Here is a 25,385-nt window from a genome sequence, read left to right as displayed (position 1 = left end):
TTTATATTGAGAGATGGTCATGAAATAAAAATTTTGAGTGAATAACTAACTCAAATTAATTGCATATCATATTTAAATGAGAAATTTTCCATTTGTAAAATTATTATGAACATCCAATTAGTTATTAACTAATGTAGAATTAATTTAAAAGGCAGTGATAACAATAACTTATAAGATCCATTCACGATCAGCATGTTGCAAGTTTTTATGGAAAAGATTAATGCCAGAAACTCCTACTCTCCTGTTTATCTGAATGATAAAAAATATTTTTGGTTGCCCTATAATTACTTAAGAAATATTCCGTATAAAAGTATCTGACAAATATAAATCATCTGCAAATTAGCTCAAATATCGAATCTTTTAGTAACATAGAAAGAAATCATCCCATTCCCTTTAATAATGTTAAATCCTACATTGGACAACAACACTATCTAAGAATAATAGATAGGAAATATATAATCTAATGCAATTCTATCTACTACATGCTAAATAATGCAAGATTTTTGAGCATCGCAATAAGTGACTGTCTAGATATAATAATTGGGGCAAAATATAAAATTATACTCTTAAAGACATTAATAGTAGACACAATACCAAACTATGATACAATGATATATACCATTTTGTGAAAATGACATATACTGCTTATTTCACCTTAGTAAATATTAGGGAATTCACTGAAAGCAATAAACAAGTAATTAAAGACTTAAATAATGAAAAATCAGATAACCAATCGGCAAAGTATGCCTAACAGTCAAGTGATTGGCAGAAGGCTGTTTAAATATCCTCCTCTGTGGGTAATCCGTTTGTCTTGTCAAAGCAAGTTTTAAGTGAAACGCGCATTGGTGTACTCGCTGGGTGTTCAAGATTTAATTTAAGAGGTACCTACTGTCAAGATTACATAGACTAGATGCAGTCTTCGAATGCGTTATAGCAACTGCGAGAGAGAACACAGATAGACAGTTAATTTATACACTCATTGTAAACGAATTGGCACACATACTCTGACAACTACTTGGGAACTGACATTGCCAACAATACACCCTACATCAGAGATTTCCATAAACTAAGGATACAATTTATGATAAATCTATGGCTCCCAAATATTTGTATGATTAAATGTAACTTCACAAGCAAGTAATCAAATAGTGAATAGCAATCTCTCATCTAATTTTTGTACAACAATAAACTACATTGTATTGGATTAAATTGATACAGGATACTTATGATTGTTACCTAATATCTTCTGCATCTGCATAGAAAAGTTCCCGCTTGTATTATTCTTATGCTAATGAGGAAGTAAGATAAACACATTATAGGACTACACCGATCAACCACAACATTAAAATCACTGACAGGTGAAGTGAAAAACAGTGATTATCTCATTACAATGGCACCTGTCAAGGGGAGGGAGAGATTAGCAGCAAGAGAATTGTCATTTCTTGAAGATGATGCGTAGGAAACAGGAAAAATGGGCACGCTTATCTGATCAAATATGACTAGGGCCAAATTGGGACGGCTAGACGACTGGGTCAGAGTATCTTCAAAACAGCAGGTCTTGTGGGGTGTTCCCAGTAAGCAGTGGTTAGTACCTACCAAAAGTGGTCCAAGGAAGGACAACAGGTGAACCGGCGACAAGGTCATATGCACGCAAGGCTTATAGATGCATGTAGGGAGCGAAGACTAGTCTATCTGGTCCAATCCCACAGAAGAGCAGAGTTAAAGATTAGGGGGCACATTTATCATTATTCACATAAAGTGAAAAGTAGTTTTCAATCCTTATCGCAATGATAAGGATTGAACTACTTCTCACATTTATGTACAGCCGTGCAGAGAAACAGCAGTTCCAAGAACTGGACATGCGCACACAGATCCCCTCTCTGTCTCTGCAACGATAGCTGCAGAGAGAGAGCGCTGAGTGACAGGGAGGGATCATGTGATCCCTCCACACATGCGCTGTACAGCTCTGCTCTCCGGAGCAGAGCTGACAGCATTAGATTTCCTCAATTCTGATGATGTACGCCAGCTGCAGCTGGCGTACATTAACATGACAAGTTCCCGAAAAAAATGTTTTTTCGGGACTTGTTAGATTCTGTTGAATGGTGACTGCTCCCAAAAACGAAGAGGAGTGCAAAGCAGCAGATATCCATGATATCTGCTGCGATGCCCCCTTAATAAATTTGCGGAGGACACTGTGGGACCCTAATTACCCGTTCAAAGCACTATCGTGCTTTATTAAATATGCTCCTATGATTGTACCTACTTCCGATAAATATAACATCGCTAAGGAACTTTAAACCAGTGAGCCCAGGCTTATGCGATTCATTGGAGTGTTTCAAAGCACCTTTACATCTTTAAGTGGGTAGGAATACTTACAACATCTGTCTCTGTATTGTTTTACATGTTTTAAAAGAGTGTTTTTATTCTGTAACTATGCTTAAATTTGTTGAAATAAAAAAAGGTAATGCACTAGGACTGCGAACTTGCTGTTTCTTTTACCGAGCTCCTAGTGACCTCACATTCATCTTTCAAGTCAGGAGTGAATGTTACTACAATCCGTAAAAAAGAACCAAGATCTTTATCTCTACTAGAGAAGGTGCAATTTCTTCATTAATCAAGCGAGTGCACAAACATAAGGGGGAACAGGGATTCAGAGGCTGGATAAAGGCACACATGGGACTATTTAGTCCCATTTTATTGCTGAAATATAATGGTATATAATGATTTTTCATGCATGTTTTGACTATTTAATGGTGCCAAGACACTAATCTTTATATGTATTATTTACTAGCACAGTGTCTAGAATGCAGGCTATACAGTATCTATTAGCGTTGGTCTGTGCTAGTTTATGCATTACTTTATTGTATTGCAGCGATGTCAGTTTTAAGCTATGATTTATGGAAAGGCAATTTATCAGCTATATAAATAAAAATCATCATTTTACGTTTATTCATACAGCAAGAAAATATTCCATCAACGTCCTAGATCTTAATATTGTACTTAACATAGAAAATCATAAACTGTTTATATGCACTTCAAATCTGTTAATGCTCACATGTGTTAAATGCTTACATTAATGTTTTAAATGCTTACATTCAGACTATTACAATAAACAAGCAGGGTTTATTTATGAAAAGGATACACTCACAATTTTCTTAAGTCTATCAAGTTAATGGTGGATAACATTAGTGGGCAGAATCTAATACAAAAAACAGTCTGCCCATATTCCAAATATTAGTGAACCTACAGTAAAATGTAATTTTTGTATCTAAATGTCATCAGGGTCATAGAAGAATAATATGTATTTAGTATTTATAAAAAAAAAAAATTGAAAGATACTTAATCTTGACACCACTTTTACCTATTCCTCCTACAGGGCCGTCTCTTCCATTGGGCACGATGGGCAGGTGCCCGGGGCCCTGCAGGCAAGTGGGGCCCTGCAGGCAAGGGAGGCCCGTCCGAATCCTTTTTAAATACTTACCTTGCGGTCACATAAGCGGTGATCCGGCTCCCTCCCTGGTCCCCTCTTCCATGCTGTGCTCGCAGTGAATGCTGGGCGTGATGTCACGCCCAGCATTCACTGCAACCACAGCACGGAAGAGGGCAGAAGAGACTCAGCGGCGCGGAAAAAAGAAGAGGATCGGACTTAAGGTAAGTTAAGGGGGCCCCTATATATATATATATATATATATATATATATGTAAAAAAAAAGTGATTATATATATATATAATCACGTTTTTTTTTACATACATATATATTTTTTTTACACACACACACACACAAACACACACACACACGCAATTTATATATATATATATATATATATTTTTTTTAGGGGCCCGGTACACTGCATTGCCCGGGGGCCCATAAAGTTGTTAAGGTGGCCCTGTCCTCCTAGACAAGTTAGCTATATTTGTACTAGAGCAAATCATTTAAAAATCAATATGATTCCATCTGAGAAAATGGCTAAACATATAATGGGAAGTCAACGAAAAACCTGTAATATATTTAGAGGTAATATCAACTGATAATGTGAACTGTCTCAACTATGTTACATGATTTGACTGGAAACAAGAAATGTTCTATTACATACATATCCTATTTTACGGACACTATCTATTTTTTCTATAGGTAATGTTATACAATAGATAACTGACCATGAACACTTTTTGTGGCGCTTTTGGTTCATCATCTTTGTGTAACAACACAAAGTACAGTAACTGTATCTTCTATGTAGTGGAAGTGCAGCATGAAATAAGCAGAAATGAGAGATGATGCTTCTGGGTGCAGTGGCTGCATTATGTGGTCAACCAGTGCTATAATTCAGAGCTTTGTTTACAGAGAACTGTATTGCCTTCCAGTGACCACAATGTATTTTGAGCTCCTTGATGCTTTGTACAGGGTACATCACTAAGGCACTCTTAGACTGCCCTCTATTGGCTGTATAGCATCATCAACGGCAATTGTATACCCTGAAACAAATAAAATCCCATTATAGTTATACCCTGCTTGCAGCAGTTAATGACTGTTTAATCTACAGCATACAAAATGACATATTGAATGAGCACATCCTTGATACACGGAGTGCAGCTTTTCTGATCTAATAAGATAAGAGCAGTTATAACAGGCAGGGCAGTCCACAGGCAGGGTAGAGTGGATGCATGTCAGGGACCCCATGATCTCAAGGGGGCTGTGGCTAGTATTGCAAGAACTTCCATTATGAAGAAGCCTTTGAAGGGGCTACGGACTAACCCTCATGTTGTTTGCATTACCCATCCAAAAACATAATAAAATTATTATTATAAATTGAATTTTATTAAAAGTTGAGGTATAACCTTTTTTCAAAGTCATCTCTCATTGGTTTTTGGGGCTGGGATTAAAAATTATAATTCATAGAGGGGACACTGAAAACAAGTATTAGTGCTCACTGCAATATTACAGTATCAGTTATATACATATATTGATGCATGCATGTCTGCTATTTATAGTAATAAATGGACCTAATAATATACATAGCACATATCACCCAACTATCCCAAAATTGGCACAAAATTCCATCAAATCGAGTATTCCCTGCCTAAATCAGGACAGTTGGGAGGTTTCCTATATACTACCAGAGCTAAATTCGCCTTTTTGCCACCAGTCTAGATAGTTATTATCAGTGCTTTTTTTTGCAAGAAAATAGGTGCCGGAACTCACATCACGTAGTCAATCACTGTACACACACCTACACACCTCAGTTATATACCGAAACAGAACGGTTACCACTGCAGTAAGCACTCAGCATGCGACCATCATCATCATCATCAATATTTATTTATATAGCGCCAGCAAACTCCGTAGCGCTTTACAATTGGGAACAAACATTAATAAAACAATACTGGGTAATACATACAGACAGAGAGGTAAGAGAATCCTGCTCGCAAGCTTACAATTTATGGGACCACACGACCAATCACAAACTGAGTAGCGCCACAAGTCGAGCAGTGCCATCACAACCAGCGCGGACGAAGTACGCAAGCATTGGACTCAACACACAAGCAGCCCGCGTGCACTGTTTTAATGATTGTGCCACCGACCTGCTATGCTCCACAGGGCAAATCAAGTCCACGTGGACCAAACATGAAATGTTCAAAACTTACTTTTAAAACTTGGAAAATCCGTCAAAAAAAGGTGCCGGAACTCAGTTCTGGTGAGTTCTATGACAAAAAAAAGCACTGGTTAATATAATGGGCACCTCAAGTGAGAGGAGGACTGCAGCATGTTTACAGAAATGTAAGTATATTAATATAATTGTTTTATATGTGTTATGTGTTGTTGTTCATCCAGGATATCTCATGTATTAAAGATATCCTGGATGAAGTTGTGGTTTTACTAATGACTTTTCGGGAGACTGATACATGCACACAACCCCCCTCACTCAGCTCAGGGATCATTAGATAATATAGAACATCTATTTAGAACAATGCATTACTAGCATGAAGTGTATGGGTTTTTGTCAGAAAAAAAATAGTACCCTGAAAAAGAAAACTAGAATTTCTTAGTGCAAAAGGGACAGATATATTCTGGTATTTGTACTCATTTTTAGCAAACATGTCTGACAAAAACTGGCCTCTCATGATACAAAAAACATTTTTGGAAACTTATTCTGGATTTGACGCATTGATAAAGCATAGAAGAAATTAGAACCTTCTGAAATTGCACCTCTAGTAGCCGTGCAAATACACAATATAAGCTAAGGTTTATATATTTGTATTACAATATGTGGCAACCAGGTGGAGGTAATAAAACAGGCTGCATAGGAGAACAACCTCTTCTGAATTTGGGGGATTGCTTGTGCACTTTGCTCCCAGCAACAGGCTGAGTCATGCTGATCCTGGTTATGATTAGTGATGTCTGGTGGGTGGAGAAGCTCCTCTTTGCAGGATTGGTTAGGGAAGAGGAAGCTCAGCATGTCTGAATCTCCCTTCTACTGACACATCTGAAGTTATCTGAGTATCAGACAGAACTTGGTGTAACTTTCCTGCCTCACTGCTGAGAATGTCTTTCATCCCCGTAGATTCAGGCTCCGACTTTCCCATCCAGAATTTGCCATATGGTATATTTTCTACAGAAGATGAGGTTAATATTGATCATATTATCGCCTGACTTTATTAGCAATACTTGTTTCTATGCAACTGATTGTATTTAGTATAACATCTGTTTTTCATTTGAGTATTTTAACTGACATGAGGTTAATACAATATGGTATAATTGTGAAGAAAAGTTATAGAGATTATTATTATTCTTTTATGTATTTATAAATTTGTATTTCTTAAATGTCTACACTCTTTTCTGTTTGGTAATGATAGTGAAATGTATAAAATGTTAAAGCATTGTACACTGTGTGAAGAAAGATAACATGCCTGCATCATACAGTTGTCAAAATTATTTCTGTGCTATTATAAATGGTAACAGACTTAGGGGTAAATGTATCGAGCTGGAGGTTTGAAAAGTGTGGATGTTACCTGTAGCAACCAATCAGATTCTAGGGCCTGATTCATTAAGGATCTTAAATGAAGAGGTATCTTATTTCAGTCACCTGGACAAAACCATGTTACAATGCAAGGGGTGCAAACAAGTTTTCTGTTAAATACTGACTGTTTTTTCATGTAGCATTCAAATATCAACTTTAAATTTCACTGTACAAATAAGCTATCAAGTATTTGTGTGCTACATGAAAAAACAGTCAGTATTTAACTTATGTGCAAAACAGAAAACTTGTTTGCACCCCTTGCATTGTAACATGGTTTTGTCCAGGAGACTGAAATAAGATACCTTTTAATTTAAGATCCTTAATGAATCAGGCCCCTAGTTTTCATTTTGTAGAATGTACTAAATAAGTGATAACTAGAATCTAAATGGTTGCTATGGGCAACGTCTCTACTTTTCAAACCCGCATCTCCACTTTTCAAATCTGCCGGAAACTCGCAGCTTGATACATTTACCCCTTAGAGTTAGATAGTGGAAGGAGCAGGTTCATGCAACAGCACAATCTAGTACTTTGAGACTCTTGTCAAGCAGGACGTTTGTGATGTCAAATGTATCCTGCATATTAAATGAATTTCCAATATATTTCCTTTAACCAGGCATGATTATGATGATCTGTATTAGACTGTTATAGCCCCCTCTATTGCCAGCAGCTAATAAACTCAATGCAACTGGATTTAATATTAGTAGGCATGCCAGGTCTCCTCTGCACCCACCCAAACGCTCCCATTAGCTAGGAATTCAACCTTGATGATGTCACAATTATGACATTACTGGATGTCCATTTCCTAATGCTCTAGTGCATCTGATTCAGTCAGTGCTATTCCTCTAACAAGACCAGGAGAAAATCTTGCCTTAGGTGACACCATTACAGGAATGGCAGAGACAAAGTTCTCACCTGGACATGTTGCGTCCTGCAATTTAGAGGAGATGCCCGAAGAGAGAGGGTACTTTCTCCCCATTCTAAAACCTCTACTGGCACTGCCAATGTAATGACTGCCTGGGCTATTAAAGTGTAGGTTTGTCTATATGGCTTCATAGAACGATGTCACTGTGTTTATATCCTGTATTCTAATGAGCTAGAATTTAACTTTGCTTACGGGATCACATTTCAAAGTTTACATATGGTTTTCGTTTCCACTGAATTTTTTTTCATAGATCAAAGAGATATTTTTATTTTGGAGCACTAGAGGGCACTGTAATACTTTCAATAATGGAATTTGTTTAAAATCTTTTCTAGAGTGTGTATGGGTAGATAATCTCTGTCTTTACTTGATAAGTAACCACTGTTAAGTAAAAAACATGCATGTAATATATGAATACGAGTTAGCATGGATGACGTTTACTTTTGGTTGCTATTTATTTCACGTTCGTCACGCAGGGGCTGATTTAGAATTGAGTGCGGATTCACCCGGGCGCAGAATTTGCAGCCAAGTAAACCATGTTGCACTTTAAGAGGTGCAAATGCATACCTTATTTTTACATGCTCTGTTTATATTTCATTTTAGAGTTGGGCTAGGATGCACCCTCCTCAAGTGCAAATTTTGTTCCCTACAACTCTGTTTGCTCTTAAATTTGAATCAACCCCCTGATGATAGACTCTTATGAAAACAGAGGAACAAAAAATTGGAGTAAAAAGTGGTGTTATTCGAGAATCCCCTAGTAATGATTATAGAATATGAGATAATTTCACTCTTTATTTAATCCATTCTAGTGTCTTCTATGATACCGCTGCTATATGACACAGACTGGTTGAATGTTCAAGTGAAGGGGTGAAACCAGTAGCAGTCGGATATATAACCTACAGTCACAAAGGCCTTATAATTCAGACTTCTGCCTAATTGTTTCAGGTGGTTGAACGAAATAAAAGTGCATGTGACAAATGTAAATTTAATATTTATGTAATCAAGAATGAAGAGCCAGATCATTTTATTGTACAATAGATCCATGCTGATAAATGGGACCAATCATTTAACATTAAACGAAAATAAATTATTTTTTTTCTTTTCCTTATCTGCAGCCAAGACATCGGATAGGAGTGGCCATTGGCAACCAAATTCTAGATCTTAGTGCTATCAGGCATTTGTTCAATGGCCCTTTCTTGTCGGCAAATCAAGATGTTTTCAATGAGGTATAGTATATTTTTCATTAATGATGTCTTTCACTTTGTGTCAGTCATAATTTATCTGGTCCATGAAAGCCCTATAGCAGCATACTGTTGTACATGTCTTATTAAGTAAATAGCTCCATGCTAGGTGGACAACCATGCTAGACCAAGTTGTCACTTTGCCTTTTGGTCCCAAGTCTGCTCATACTCCCAGTAACCATGATTACTGATTATAGGAAGGAGTTCATGTCAAGAACCCAATTCCCAGTAATTGTGGCTCGCCACCCCTGTTGTTTATGTCAGCGTAATTATGTCTGTCCCGAGCTATTTCACCGGGACTCCATTTTCGGTTACAGTTGTTAACTACCAGGTTAACAACCAGTGTGGTTATGTGCCCCTAGGCTGCTATATTTAAGCCAGGACAACTCTGGCCTTTATTTAAATCAATCAATCTTACAGAGTGGCTTCACCTTACCCACAGTTTATACACTATACTGCACAATCTAACACAGTTGATGAACCAGGGTATACAATTTTGGAAAATACCAATGGATCCTCAGAGATTTTGGAAATTGGCAGCCCTCAAAAGAGTTGATTCGCTGCCAGTATCTCACTGCTGGATGAACAGTGGCGGTACCCAATGCTTCTGGTGGGCACACAAAGACGTATAGTCCTCAGAGTTGGAGTCTTCTGTTGCAGCTTTTAATGGGGATTCCATCCCTTGAGACAAAGGCTCCAGTGTGGCTGTCAAAGAATAGCAGGGATTGCTGCTAACCGTTATTAGTGCAACTGAACAGGGAGGCGCGGAGTCTAACGTACCCCCGGTATTCACTAGGGACCCCCGTAAGGGAGTTTGGTCTTAGCTGCAGAGGGTACACAGGTCGCGGTTCTCCAAAACAGTCATCGGTGTAGCGACTTGCACCAGCTGAAAAGCAGGTCTAAGTGCCGTCTGATAGCGATGACTAGGACATGTGTTTGCAAGTAAGAGAAAATATAAAAATGAATTTCATGTACAGTACGCATTAATAGCGTCCTGATTTATGTATTTGATGTAAAAGCAAAATGCACATTTTTTTTTTTTATTTTGTTATTTTTATTAATAGTTATAGTATTAAGAGTTGTAAATTAATTTCATAAAACATTTTTTTGGCATGCCTTCTGATGTGACATTATATTGCAGATATGCATGTGTGTATCCTGCACTGTGTTCTGTCTGCCTGCATACAACGTATAGCCAGAGCGTACTTATACCCAGATTCAAATGGAATCAGTTTTTGAGATCCACTTGTATTTGAATACAGATGGACGTGCTTACAAGTTACATGTAGTTTGTTTTAAACACAAGTTGCATTCACATTACATTTGAAGATAAATCAGTCACTGTATATCTGTAATATTCATCACCCTCCTCCTTCCCCACCTCTGTGAGCTCCAGTGGATATCAATAGAATAGTCCGTATATAGGGCTGCATTTCTTAGGTTGCACTTACAATCGCTTTACAGAACATTACTCATAAAATATGTATGAAAAGTATTATAACATTACACATGGTTTTTAAGAAACTTATGAAAAGCGCCACTGACATCTTTCCTGACAAGAGGGGGTTATCAGTGAGATAACCTTTTTTTGCACAATAACATGGACTACAGTCTCTTGACAGTGCACCAATCACCTGTGCTTCACTCTTTTAATGCATTCACTGCAGGATGAGGTGTAGGTGCTGTCTCCTGCAATCAACAGTATAGTGGTGACTGGAAGGGAGGCGTCAGGTGGAGATGGGATCGTGGATGGCTTATTGACCCTGAACAGCACACCTTGTGCTTCAACTCATTCGGGGTCTAACTTTGATGAGTCTAATACATTGATGAAAATAAGTATCTGGTTGCTATGTGTGACCATTGAAGTTAAAATAAATATAAAAGCAGTAATTCACAATATAATAACTGTGTGTGTATATATATATATATATATATATATATATAATATATTTCTTGCATACTGCAGCAAAACATGAGATGTTTGACATACTTTTTACATTTGCTGTGCAGTTAGTGCAAGCTATTGGACTCTGTAATCTTTTTCATGCTCTGTGTTGTCATAGATGACACTTTCATGGACGTGCATATGCATCGGTGTAAGGTGCATTAATTATAGTGTTAATCTACCCTGGATCATGAGGACACAGGCATTAGCTGCTATTATTCCTTCAGTAGGTCCCAACTGTTACTTCAGACGTGAGTGGTGGTTGCAGATTGCACCATATATAATAAACACTCATTAACACACGGCCTGTAGCACTGGATGATGTACATAGGCTTCCTCCATGCCAGTTATTCTCACTTTACCCCCAATTCCACCTGTTTGACAATTACATTCACTCATTACTTTCCATGATAAGTGTAATGATGGATAACAGTGCTGAGCTATGCAACAATGTAACACATCAATCACTAACAGTGTCACATCTCTGCAGCTAAGTGGAAGGAAGGAATGTAAGATCTATAGAGGAATCTCACTACTACTAATGTATGGATCAGCTTGCATTTTCTCAGGTCCTCGTGTGTAATGTACCACGCTTAAATGAGACATAAGACCAGGAAAAAAATATTTCAAGTATTTAAAACTATTCTAATTGTTATACTATCCTCGTGTACTTTAAGTGGAAATGAATACATCGGTACAGTCCATTTACATGCATCAGATACATTAAAAATCATTACACCACCAGACTATGTACTGTATAAACATAACATAACTAAAAAAAAAACTCAATAAATATTACAGTGCTGTGGTTTAGCAAATGATCCAGTATATGTATTGCTTGCGCTGTATTAAATGCACGTTGTTTCTGTTTTATTCTAGCCAACCCTCAACAATTTCATGGCTCTTGGGCACAATGCATGGCGAGAGGTCAGACAAGTTCTTCAAAGGCTGCTGGCGGCATCGGAGCCCACACTCAGGGACAACAAAGAGTTACGTGCCAGGTCTGGGGAGCCCGCACTACTTACACTGTGCCCTTGTACTCTGCATCAGTTTCTGGAATCTCCTTTCATTCACTCATGATCTCTATTTACTCAGTGCTCTGGGTCACTCACCTCAATTATATCTCTGACAGCTCTCCCTTACACCATACAGCCATGCTTCTGCAAACATGATTTTTTTTTATAAGCGGTCAGTTGTCCATCTGTTATTGCTGCAATGTAAACTGCAGATTCTCTAATAAGTATGATCATGTTATTGATCCACTGTCATTAGTGTAGAATACTGCCATTAATTGCCATCTCTCCTCCTGTTTCCACCACTTTTAACTTTGCTCTCCAGCTACTCAGCCCACCTCCTCTTGAGCCTTCTGCCCTCTGACTCCTCTTGCTTTTCTCTGCACCTCTCAACATGTCATCCGCACCCACTCTTTTGAGCTCAGGTTATCAGCTTGTGCTGAATATCCCTCACCCTCACCCTTTCTCTCTAGCTATGCTTTGAGCTTCCGGAGTTATAGTGCTTATTGTTAATTGTACCGTGCTTTTTCACCTTGTACTGTACTATTGTTTGTTCCTGTACAGCGCTAGAGACACTTTGTGGTGCCTTATGAATAAAAATTAATAATGATAATTAATAATTGGACTAGCAGGGAAGATTGATTTTTATTTTGTAAAGAATTGTTAAGCTTTAGAATGAATGACGACAGTGAGTAGTACCACCTATCGGGTCTAATAGAATGTATATCCAAGGCATGCACAAGAAACCTGCAGTGTCATAATATGTGTACAACTGGTAATGTCCTCTGGTTTGGGCACTGCTCAACTTGATCTGGATTATACTTTGTGAATTTGGCCGATATATGGATTACATGTTGCTTCATATTATTCTAACTGCATACTCTGTGTTTAATGAGGATTATAATACTAATCTAAATCTAATGTCATTTTAGAGCATTTGTGCCACAATCCAGGGCAAAGCTTCATCTGCCAGCAAATATTGGTATGTACTACTGCCTGGAATCACAGTGGATTGTAATAACCATACCCCTGATTAAAATATGATGAGAAACTTCTGCACTGCTATTTCTAGTAGAAACAAGACAATGCAATAACTTCTTATATATATTTATATGATACATTTGTAAGGTTTGAAGTAGATACAGGTCCAGGAGCCATTGTTTTTATTATTTTTGAAACTAAGCACTAACTAAAATAACTGCGAGGTTCGACAATGGGTTCCTGCTAGTAAATTTGTTTCTGTGAACAAATATTACATGATTTGTTATCGCAACAATAACATGACCAGGAACCAGGCTAAACATTCCTGGGCGTTGGTCGATGAAGTGGAACTGGAAGTCTAACAGGACTTCACTGTCCTGCGAGGGCCTCCACACATGACCCGAACAGCAGAACTAGGACCTCTGGAGGATAGATCAACATTGCTGCGCCCACCCTGCAATTTTTACTATGAGGCCTCTTGGTGATGGAGCATTACTCACCTGGTTCCATGCTTCCAATGAACTTCACAAAATTCTGCTACCAAAACAAAATCTACTGAGCATTATGCAGTGGGAATAGATTCCTCCTCTGAACATCTTTCAGTTTTATTTAATGGATATGATAAATACATTAAAAAAATATCTAATATAATAAATCCTCTATATTTTTTAACTTATGGATGCAAAATCTGTCAACCTGTTAACTCAGCCATTTCATTTGAAGCCCCCAGTGTTAACAAAGCTTTGGTGTTTGCCTTGCAGGGGATTACACTGACTTCTATTCCTCTAAGGATCATGCTACAAATGTGGGGATTATGTTCAGAGGGAAGGAAAATGCTCTGATGCCGAATTGGTGAGTTTTAGTTAACCTTGTGTGTGCGTGTTCTGCTTTTGTGTTCTGCAAAGAGGCGATCTGTCTGTGTTCAGCAACACGGTCACTTTTTTTGGCAAGATGCAGAAATGTACAGGATCGGAAGTAATGCCACCTGATTATAAACCACTGCATTGGAGACACTTAATGTTCACAATTACTAGTGATAATCACACAGTTGAAGAAGCTCTTTATGTAAAAAATATCTGTTTGTATTGCTTAAACTGTTACACCAATGTGGCAGTATAATTTATGAGGACATCACAATGTTAAATGGAAAGTACATAGACATTTTTTACTTAATATGCCCCAATTTACATAAGCTGAAAGTGTGTAATTGTGTGTTGCTGATTTCAGTGGACATGTATCAAATGAATTTGAAAGGAGGGTAGTCTGGGCTCTCACTTAACCCCCTCCTTTCCCTATATACTACAGTACAATTTGATAGGCTAGTTGAGCGATGTGTGGATACCGGGTTTAACGTAACCTTCTGCGCTGCACAGCTGACCTACCCGGTACCTATCCAAGGTTCAACATCACCCAGGCAAATATCCGAAATAAAACAAATAAGTTTATTTAACAAAATGGTAGCACTAAATAGCAATACACATATTTAAATAATAACTTGCAACAAATAACACTACAGTCTTGCACAGACAACATACAGGGTATAATGAAAACACCTCACTAGTAACCTTGTCACTTTCAGGGACTGCTGTCTATCAATCCAAGCTTCTCTCCTTTAAGACTACCAGCAAACGCAGCGGCCCTCACTGTCACTCCGCATTCGGTGGACACACACAGCTCTCCAAGACCTGGAGAGGTAGATACTCCAGGGACCGATTGTCCCCTTCCTGTCGGGGGCAGCTATCTATATCTCAACGCAACTTGGTAGTGAATGCCAATTTGCTGTTCTCTGTAGCTCTCTTTTGAGCCCAAAAATGACCTCATCAGCAATTCCAGGACCTGCCTGATTGGTCCTTTTCTGTGTTTATCTTTTCACAGGTAAACATACAGACAAAGGGATAGCAGATGAGTCACTCCTGATTTAATTAGGAACAGGTATTGTTCTGTGGCTATACAGCAGAGTTTGTTTAAACAGGAGAGATCACAATCCAGACACATTTACATTTAAATACACAATGCAGTCCTCTGTAATTAAACAAAGAGCTCTGTCTGTGGGCCTTTTCCCTATCTTAATACATGAGACCTCCTAGTGTGATGTACATTCATACAGGACTGGTGGACAATTATCCTTTTGCCTAGACTGAAACAATGGACTAGTCTGCAAGATAACAATACGTGCTGGCAGACATTTTAACTACTTTCAAAATAGAATATATACAAGCTTAAATATGACTGACAAATATGGGAAACCAGAGGGATAGAAAAATTATATGATTTAATAGTCCGCAGTTTGTGAGTAACGAGGTGCAGACAGGTTGAGGGGATATTAATACCTTGTTTGCCCACAAGCGATAATTAACTTGACATTTCACATATCATCATATCATGATATTATCATATAGATAAAACAGATGAAAACACAAAGAGAGTAATCCAGGAGCACGGCACCTGTCTCAGGGGGGTTCATTTGTTAACAGCAGGGAAATGGGGTTACCGGAGAGGGATGCCACAGGGAGGAAGATAGGTTGGAGTAGGCCAAAGAGTGTAGTGGTGCTGATGGAGCAGGTCCGAGGAGAAGGAAGGCCACCATATGGATTGTCACTACATGACAGGGAGGTTCAGGCCCCCGGGTCTGTAAGTCCTGACAAAGCTGATGGATGGCTCACAATGGTTGGTTGAGCATAGAGGGCACCCTTGGAGCTGTTGTGGCGTCTGAAAACAGGGCCATTTGGTGGTATGATTGGAGCCGAAAATGAGAGCACGATGTGTGAGCGAGCAGCCATCTTAGTTGGCTCCTACCAACCAACCAAACTTATCCACAGATGACAAGAAAATGGACAAAGACAATTTATATGTGCTGTTGATAGAAGTAGGCATCTGTATATGTGTTATAGCTCTATACAAAACACTCAGCAATATGATGGAGAGGATGATATGTTTCTTTATTGTTTTATCTTGGTCATAATGAAACGGAAAATTGAACAAAATGTTTGCAAGTCTTGTGTTTGGCACTGGGGATATGACACAGTTATTTAAAGGTAATATAGATAAATGACTAATTACTTTGCCTGATGATATGTTTGCAGTCTTGGATAAAGTACATGCTAGATAACAGACATTTTTCTTATTATTATTACTTTGTTTTATTATGACCCTTGTTTTGTTCTTTTTCCTTCTAAACATGGAGGAATGTTTAGGATTTCACCAGTTTCCTAATGTCGCTCTTGGTGCCGTTTACATAGGTTGCATCTTCCTGTTGGTTATCATGGACGGGCATCTTCTGTGGTGGTATCTGGAACTCCCATCCGGAGACCAAAGGGGCAAATAAGGTCAAGTGATGGTAAGTTGAGCACTAGTCCTGATTAGTTTTAAATATCCCTTTATTTACCCAGCTGATATTTCCTTTCTTATTACAGACAAACCACCAACATTTGAGGCCAGCAAACTCCTGGACATTGAGTTAGAAATGGTGAGAGTTTAGAGACAATATGTGGTTCCTCAGTTCTGGTTTTAGGAACAAAGAAAGACAGTGCTTGTCAGTAAGATATATCAAAGGATTTGTGCTACTGAGCTGAGTAATACATTTTAAACTTTATTATTATTATTATAATTATCATTTATTTGTTAGGCGCCACAAGGTATCCGCAGCGCTGTACATAGTACAAACAGTAAACCATACAGGGTTAAACAGTACAGAACAATAAACATAAAGTACCAGTGCTTCAGAAACTCCGGGACAGACAAATGGAGTAAGGATGGAGCAGAAGAACAGGTGGGGAGACACGAGGGAAGAAGTGCCCTGCTCAAACGAGCTTACATCCTAAGGGAGGGTGGACGAAACAGACACGAGAGGGAGCGGTGATACCAGGGGAGAGAGGGAATAGCGAGCAGAGTAGATGAGGGGTTAAGTGGATGGTTGATAGGCTTTAAGGAACAGGTGAGTTTTAAGTGCTCGTTTGAAGGAGCACAGATTGGGAGCGAGACGGATGGAGCGAGGGAGGTCATTCCAGTGTAGGGGGGCAGCTCGGGAGAAGTCTTGGATTCTGGAGTGGGAAGTGGTAATGAGAGTGGAAGAGAGGCGACGGTCAGTAGCAGAGCGCAGGGAGTGGGCTGGAGTGTGAATGGTGAGGAGGTCAGAGATGTAGGGGGCAGTAGACTGGGAGAGAGCTTTGTAAGTGGTGGTAAGGAGTTAGAAGAGGATTCTGTAGGGGATGGGGAGCCAGTGTAGGGCAAGGCAGAGAGGGGAAGCAGAGGAGGAGCGGCGTAGGTTGAAGTGCTCCTTTAAAGAATATATTGTCAAATTGTGTTTAGCACAGCAAGCATAAGTATGGCAGGGAAATATTAAACTTGTAATATACCTTCTGTCTAATGTCCACCTGTTTACTTTGCTGCATCCATTTCTGACTAATGGAGCCTTATATATACTTTATCCAAAGCGACTCCAGAATGCTAGTAATCAGCTGTGATAGTTGTTTTAATTCCTATTGATACAGTGTCAGAGGCTGAAATCCGTGCTTACCTTAGTCCAAAGCTTTAAATTGTGACTGCTCCCATTACATTCATAAATCTCTGACAGCAGCCACTTGGTAACCGTTATGGTGGGAGGGACGGGGTCTCTAGTGGAGTACAGTGGACAAGCTCAAGATGCAGGGAAGATCCAGTGCTGAGCTTACAATTACTATGGATTATTCAGTTACCTATTGGAGAAGGTGCTGGCGGATCACAACATATATTATTTTACACTGTTCTAAAATAGATTAGAGCAGAATAGGTGATTGGTTGAATTGGATACCTAGTTAGTCGCTGGGTACCTATGTAACTTGGATTGCAGAGGGTTGATAGGGTCCACTCATACATTTCATTTATGGCAATATCACAATAAAAACATTTAAACTGTGAGAAATTAATGCACATTTCCAGCAAAACACTTGAACAAAAAAATGTCCATCGCAGTTCTTGCTGAAGCTGCAGTTGGACATAGAAAGATCACATCTAGTTTGAACATTCTGATACCTATGTAACTGGTTACTTGATTTGTTTTGATTTGCATTTCTTTTGTATGTATTTTTTCTGTATGTTTTACGTATAACACCAATACATTTGTTCTGTATATTTTTAATTCTTATACAGTCTGACTGTTCACCAAACTATAATTGTGTCTAAGATTACCCTGTTCATTGCAGTGATTATAATCTGTGCAATATCAGCTCCCTTCAATGTTTTGCTACTATTGTTTGGGTTTAAAGTGTATACACAAATTATACCTCTTAGCGATTAGAGATAGAATTATTATTATTAACCTTTCTGTTGCCCTCTATTATAAAAATAATTGTATCTACTTGTAAACTGTCAACATTTAATCATTCAGTTTGAAAATAGAGTAGTCAAAGCCCTCACACCCCCTCCCTTCCTTGTTCACTATGATAGAAATGGGCAGGCTGCCAAGAGTACATAGTTTTTCAGACAGATGCAACATTGTTGCAACAATGTAAAAATCACTGTAATTCTACATAGAAACGTTGATTTTTGTGCCTGGGTTTCGCATGGAGAAAATCTGTCTTTGTCTTGTGCTACAAAGAGCTGATGCTGGGATATGAACTTGAGTCTTCATCAAATTTGTGGTTTTGTTTTGCGACGTGCCCCAACCTCTATAATTCATGACCATTGGATTTGCTGTCTTCCACAGGCTTTCTTTGTGGGTCCTGGAAATGCTTTAGGAAAACCAATTCCCATTCAGAAAGCTGCTGAGCACATCTTTGGCATGGTGTTAATGAATGACTGGAGTGGTAAGAATCTCGGGAGCTTATTATAGAAATCAAAGAGAGGAATATTTTCTGTAAGACCGATGATAATAAGTTTCTAACCTGTAAAAACTTTTTTTTTCAATGTTTACTATATTATTAGTAGGTGACATTATTTTTTTTTTTCCTTGTGCGTTCTTTTGTGACTTTATATTCCACATATGTATTGGACGTATCCTGCAGTGTATTGTCTGTTAGAGCAGAAGGCACCTAGACCCGTATTCATCAACAGACGTATCTTTACATCTGCTCCTGATTTATGTGTGTTTTGAAAAAATGCACAGTACGTTAGTTTTGCATGCCTTAATGAATCTGGCCATCCACCTCTATTTAAGTATTATCAATGACAGCTGCACTGAGTGAGTGCTGAAATATGTTGTGAGACTGGAAAAAACATTTTAATGCTTATTAACAAGGCGAGATAATGAAATAAGAACTGCACATGAGTGTCCAGCATGAGATCTCTTTATAGGCCCCACTTTTGTAATTAAATTTAATGTTTACCAAACATGTAATTGAGATATATAATACTGTACAGTATAGAGATGTTTTTCGGAAATTAGTTTGCAACCTGTAGGGGAAATAAAGTACATACGTGTCAGTCATGCTGATGGGCCCACTAAATCTTGGATAATCTAATAACTGTTTCCCCACCTAAGCACTGGTTTAAAGCTTGTTGTTCCTCCATGTATATTTACTTTCTTGATTTATTCTCTGTGCTCTGTAGGGCCCATACCCACTGGTACTCTGTTAATTGCCAATGACACTGATGTCAAACGTGATTGCATTTGAGATGTAGGGGTTAATGAGTGCTTGCACTTGGGGAGGGCGGATGTCAATGGACCACAATTCATTGACCCCAATATGTGAGCGCATGTAAGTGGAGCTGCTGTGTTGGATAAACAGCACAGCTATATACACAGCAAGTGCAAATACTAGTGGCTACTTGGTTTATACGCTTAAGTAACATTTAAAAAACACTATTAAAATCATGTATTTTGACACCAGTGGGTAGGGGGCATAATGTATGTGATGAGTTTATGATCATCATCATCATCATCATCAACATTTATTTATATAGCACCAGCAAATTCCGTAGCGCTTTACAATTGGGAACAAACATTAATAAATCAATACTGGGTAATACATACAGACAGAGAGGTAAGAGGGCCCTGCTCGCAAGCTTACAATCTATGATATTCTAATGAACATGGTTGGCCTGATTCATCAAGCCATGCATTCTGGGCGCAACGTGCATTTGTTTAAACGCACGCAAATAGCACTCCTAAATTCAGCAAGGGATGGATCCGAAGATACGTGCGGTGATGAATACCGGTATAGGTCTGCTGAGCTCTACTACACTGAACACAGCAGGATACATACAATACCTATGTGGATTATAAATTCGCTAAAGAATGCACAGAAAAAAAAAAATATTGAATTAATGTCACCTGTTAATAATATAGGCATTAATGATAAAACAGTAAAAATAAAATAAAAACTTTTATTAGGGTGTTCTTAATGACTACTGGACATAAAATACTTTTTTACAGTTCCTCTTGTCGGCAAACACATTTTCTATCATGCATACGAGACTGTCATCAGTAGTACTCAGGACTAGCCCTGTGGCTGGAGCAAGAGATACAGAAGACAAACAAGTACATTTGCTATGCCCAGAGCTCGATACTGACGCGGCTGCACGCTCTTGGCATGGCCACTATACTTTGACCACTGCCAAGTGTCCCTTACCCGCCCTTTTCACTACCTGAAATCGGTGGCTGTAGTAAGTGTCCTTTGCATACGAAGACGAAGCAGACATGGCTGCCTTTACTGGCGTATGATCCGGTTCTGGATTTTGCGTACGATACACTCAAAATCGGGAGATACGTGCTGTGATGAATCAGGTCCGCTGAGTTTTACTAAATGTCAGTGTTTAAGTGTTTTACCTCATACATCCAATAGGGGGGGCTAAGTGCTCTGTATATGTAGCCAATGCACACAGCATTATATACAAACTGTGAGATGGTATTGCACAACGTCTTCCATCTGATGATTACTGTGAGATATTAGTTTATTTCCTTTTTATCTTCGTCTTCCATTTTTTTAATATTATTTGTTTTCCATGGAATATAACCTGTCATTTCCCCGTTAGCTAGAGACATCCAGAAATGGGAATATGTTCCGCTTGGGCCATTCTTGAGTAAAAACTTTGCAACCACTATATCTCCATGGGTTGTACCGATGGAAGCCCTGATGCCTTATGTGCTGCCAAATCCAGTCCAGGTGAGCAGAACCAGAAAAGCGGATGTGTTTTATGCTAGGAACACACTATTACTTTAATTTACTTGTCTCGCTTGCAATGTTAGTTTTCCATTTGTTTTTTTTATTTGCTAGGCTACCAGTTACAGTTGTTTATTTCTATTGCCTTTGGATATTGCTTAGCTTAGCTCTGTGCATTGGATACCATTGACCACATAGAGCAGTTCTGTGACATATCCAAAGATAATTTAAAGATAATTTAAATATAATTCTCTGAAGCCCCCTTTTTAAAAGCCCAGTAGAAAGCCATTAATAGAAAGCATTCTGTTTAATAAAAGTTGCATGAGTGCATATACAAACCAATAAATTAAAAGAAGATGGATATCCGAATATTGAGCAGTGTACTCCAAACCTGCCACCAACAAGCCCAGCTTGAATATACATGGAAATGACACATAGAAACCCCTTTTAACTAATTTCTTTGTAGATACCAAGCAAAGATTGTGCATACAGCTAAACATATAATGAAAACTGGTGCTAGAAAAATGATTGGTAAGATCGAATTGGTTTCTGTGGATAAAAGTAAATGTTTTTCCTCTGTCACGCTTTATATGCCCCGTTCTGTAATGAAGTGACACAATTTATGTGGTGCAAGTTATTCCTTTAGACAAGCCCCCGCACTCTGCCCACTGGTCACCTTTCATTGACTGTTGTGCTCACATAATTTGCTTGCAGGATCCTGTGCCACTGTCGTATCTCCGGGACGAGAGCAATTACACATTCAATATTAACTTGTCTGTCTGCCTTCAAGGTAAATTGCATTGGCTAATAAATCTGCATTATTGATTACTGTGGGTGTTGGAAAGAAAAATGAGATGTATTCCAAGGATTCCACATTGTCTGTCTACCTGTGGAGTCAGTGACTGTTTTTTTACACATTTTTATAATTATAATTATTAGTCATATGTTACATCTATATAAAGAATGTCAGAGACACTGACTGAAACAATCGTTGGGTTTAGACCCTGTAATGTATTGATTTGTTATATAAATCCTTTACATACTTAAAATTTACAAGTGCTGGTGGTGGTCTGTTCTATTCATTGCACTCTGTGGATATATATCTATATATCTATACAGAGTGTGTGTGTGTGTGTAGATAGTTAGATAGCTATAGAGACAGATAGCTATGGAGAGATATAGCTATAGAGAGATGGATATATATATATATATATATATATGGAGTTATATATATATCGATTTATAGATCTATATTAGGGAACTAGTGCCTCAATGCCTGAATGATGTCATTGCTATTTAATTGATAGTCTGTCTTCTCATCAGTGTTTGTTCAGCCTACAAAAGCTCCCCCGGCTGTTTATAGTTGATGGCCGCGCTATATATCTGTTTGTTTTATTCACTTTGCACTATAAAAATAGAACTGTTATGGCAAACATCTGCAGTAATCGTGTAATCATTTATAACAGGCGATGAGATGAAGGAGCCAGTGACTATATGCAAATCTAACTTCAAGGTAAGTGATCCATGCAGGTCTGGATTTACAATTATGCCCCCCAGGCCACTTACTTTGTACTGCCCATAATCACCTACTTCAGTAGCACCCCATGGTGCCAGCCAACGCAGCATCCTGAAACATATACGTGGTTATGATAATAAATTATTAACATTCTAAAAGTAAGCATTGTGTCAGGCCTGCTGTATCCTGCCTGAATCTGTACACAGCTCATACACTGTGATCACGGGACTCTCTGTCTTGCAGTACATGTATTGGAATATGAAGCAGCAGCTGGCTCACCATACAGTGACAGGCTGTAATGTTCGCTCCGGGGACCTTTTGGCATCTGGAACTATAAGTGGACCGGTAACCATAAACTATACTGTCTGTAACCATTGATTAATAAAGCCATGATAAATGTCGCTGATAGGATACTGTCTCCTCTACTAAAAATATGTATTTTATTGGCAGTTGATAATATCGCTTAGATAATAATTTGTTCTATTTACACAAAGATTGGAGGCAGCTTTCCATCTAGCGGAGCCTTCTCTGGTCATCAGGTAGATGTTATGTCCTATATGGAAGAATGGTCTCATCGTTAGGTGTTAAACACAAACCAAGCACCTTGCAGCTAGTTATTCACTTTATGTGTTCTCTAATTGTATCCAGTATTGGTAGCCCTCTGTTAACCCATGAGAGATAGAGAGCTCTACATTCTAAAATGTTAAACACGGCATGCAAATTTCAGAGCGTAATGGAGGGAGTGCACCTATAAGAAACCATTCATTCTATTGTTAATGCGCTTTGAAAAGGACAATTGAAGCGCATGAATTTAGCGCCTTGAATAGGCATCTCATTTAAAACTGCAGAGCTAGAAAAAGGGACTTTATGGATGTAGTTTGACAGCTGCTTAGCTGCTGACTGTCCCCAATATCTATTGGTCCTGAATTTTTTTAAAAATTGTCCCAATTTTCTTCCTGGCAGTACTCTGTGTACCCAGGCTTCTTGGTCAACTGTAACAACAGGAAAAGATACAATCAACACGATTGACATACAAATATTAATATTCAAGATGTCTCCTCTATGTTTTATGTTTTTATATCATCTTGCAATTTTTAACGAAATGCAAATTTAATTATATAAATATATCAAGTGCTCTCTGTGGGCATGACCACCTACACAAATCATTATTGCAGAAGTATAACATGTATACAGTAGTTCATTTGCTTTTGTCATGGGAGTCCATCATTTGTGTATCATTCATGGTGGCTTCTATGGGAACAAATATATTGGATGCATACAGTAAATGCTGCAATGATAGACCGTAGGTGTCACTGTTGCTAATACTTTCTATGATAAATTCTTAAATTCAAAACCTCTTACAAAAAAAGAGTTACAAAAATTGCAATAAATAAATATTAATTTTTATAGAGATTTTATCCGACACCAAGAAAGTCACAATGACTTCTTTTAAGAGACAGACAAATGTTCTTTGAGCTCAGGATTGCTATTCATCTCAAACCAATGTTTTTACTCACAGGACCCTGAAAGCTTTGGCTCCATGTTGGAACTTTCCTGGAGAGGGTCTAAGCCGATTGACCTTGGAAATGGTCACACACGGACATTCTTAAGAGATGGAGACACTGTAGTTATGAGAGGTACTTCTGTGTGTGCTGCTGTTCCCAGTGGCTTTTAACCTTTTATTCCCTAATGCTATTCAATGAACCTAGGCAGTTTCCTAGGGTGCCAATGGTTTGGGGGCACCTAAACCACTGATGCCCCCACAAGGAATTATATTCTAAGGGGTGGAGGGCACCACACAGAGCATTCTCTGGCCCTGACTAGCCTGTAAGGCTAGGTAGGAGAGTTCTGCACAACAGATGGCCATTTTCTGGCACTGAGAAGGTACCCCAGTATATTAGCTTGTAGTGTGTAACCTTAAATCTGTAGGTGGTCAATCACCACAATTCTTCTCCATAGACTAATGGCTAACTAACTCCTTCCTAGCTACAGGGCAAAGACACCATCTGTGTCATACATACTCTGTAGGTAGGATATGCTGTCTGTGGATATATCTTATTTACAAATCTATTGCGCTCAGGTGGACAGGGTAATTTTAGCCAACGGGCCAAAATAGCTCTCGTTTCTATTAGTAGTTGGCAGCACTTCTAGCACTAGTTAAGAAGAACTTAAACTATATATAAACAGAACTCAATGAGGACTGAGAGGGAACTAGATACCAGGAGTATTGCTAGGAAGACTCCTAAATATCCACAGTATGGGGTCTATGGATCAATATATTGCGGTGCTACTAATATGTATCGCTACAAACCGCAGAGTTGCATATTTAAGCACCGCTCAAAAGGATCATGCCGGGCTACTCTGGGAGTGACCCCTCTGCTGTGATCTAATTTTCCTATTTACCGGCAGCGCTAAGAGGAAGTGCTGTGCGCATGTGCACTCATTGTAATGGATTCTGCGAAGTTGGAGAGGTTTCAGCAGCATCCCATAGGTAAAGACAGGTAACCCCATCATGAGATGGCATGAGATGGCATTATCAGCCTGCGCAATGCAAAGCTTATCAAAGCTTTCTGCATTGCAGAACATTGCAGTCCCCATATTAATCTATGGGGACTGCGATGCTGCATAGTTTTAGCTTAAAGGGAGATTTCTGCTATATCTCCTCTGTTAGACATG

The 25,385-nt window shown here is 38.6% G+C and overlaps 1 protein-coding gene and 1 long non-coding RNA gene across 2 annotated transcripts in view; one reads left to right on the top strand and one right to left on the bottom strand.

Annotated features, from left to right (window-relative positions):
* Positions 1 to 2,934: 2,934 nt before the first annotated feature.
* LOC142151646 (uncharacterized) overlaps positions 2,935 to 25,385 on the bottom strand; it is a 175,261-nt gene continuing 152,810 nt past the window's right edge. Inside the window, exon 2 of the long non-coding RNA XR_012691224.1 lies at positions 2,935 to 3,481. This is a non-coding gene — a long non-coding RNA (uncharacterized LOC142151646). The remainder of the gene's footprint in view (positions 3,482 to 25,385) is intronic.
* FAH (fumarylacetoacetate hydrolase) overlaps positions 6,414 to 25,385 on the top strand; it is a 20,027-nt gene continuing 1,055 nt past the window's right edge. Inside the window, exons 1-13 of the mRNA XM_075207490.1 lie at positions 6,414 to 6,622; positions 9,051 to 9,161; positions 12,001 to 12,122; positions 13,067 to 13,116; positions 13,877 to 13,967; positions 16,355 to 16,452; positions 16,529 to 16,581; positions 18,799 to 18,898; positions 21,066 to 21,196; positions 21,908 to 21,983; positions 22,660 to 22,706; positions 22,953 to 23,054; positions 24,229 to 24,346. Of these exons, the coding sequence (XP_075063591.1) occupies positions 6,542 to 6,622; positions 9,051 to 9,161; positions 12,001 to 12,122; positions 13,067 to 13,116; positions 13,877 to 13,967; positions 16,355 to 16,452; positions 16,529 to 16,581; positions 18,799 to 18,898; positions 21,066 to 21,196; positions 21,908 to 21,983; positions 22,660 to 22,706; positions 22,953 to 23,054; positions 24,229 to 24,346 (1,180 nt within the window). The 5' untranslated portion in view covers positions 6,414 to 6,541. The remainder of the gene's footprint in view (positions 6,623 to 9,050; positions 9,162 to 12,000; positions 12,123 to 13,066; positions 13,117 to 13,876; positions 13,968 to 16,354; positions 16,453 to 16,528; positions 16,582 to 18,798; positions 18,899 to 21,065; positions 21,197 to 21,907; positions 21,984 to 22,659; positions 22,707 to 22,952; positions 23,055 to 24,228; positions 24,347 to 25,385) is intronic.

The sequence above is a fragment of the Mixophyes fleayi genome, chromosome 4 (genome assembly GCF_038048845.1).
Source record: "Mixophyes fleayi isolate aMixFle1 chromosome 4, aMixFle1.hap1, whole genome shotgun sequence".
Lineage (NCBI taxonomy): Eukaryota > Metazoa > Chordata > Amphibia > Anura > Limnodynastidae > Mixophyes > Mixophyes fleayi.
Note: the sequence above shows the minus strand (reverse complement) of the source record. Positions and strands in the feature narration are given on the sequence as shown.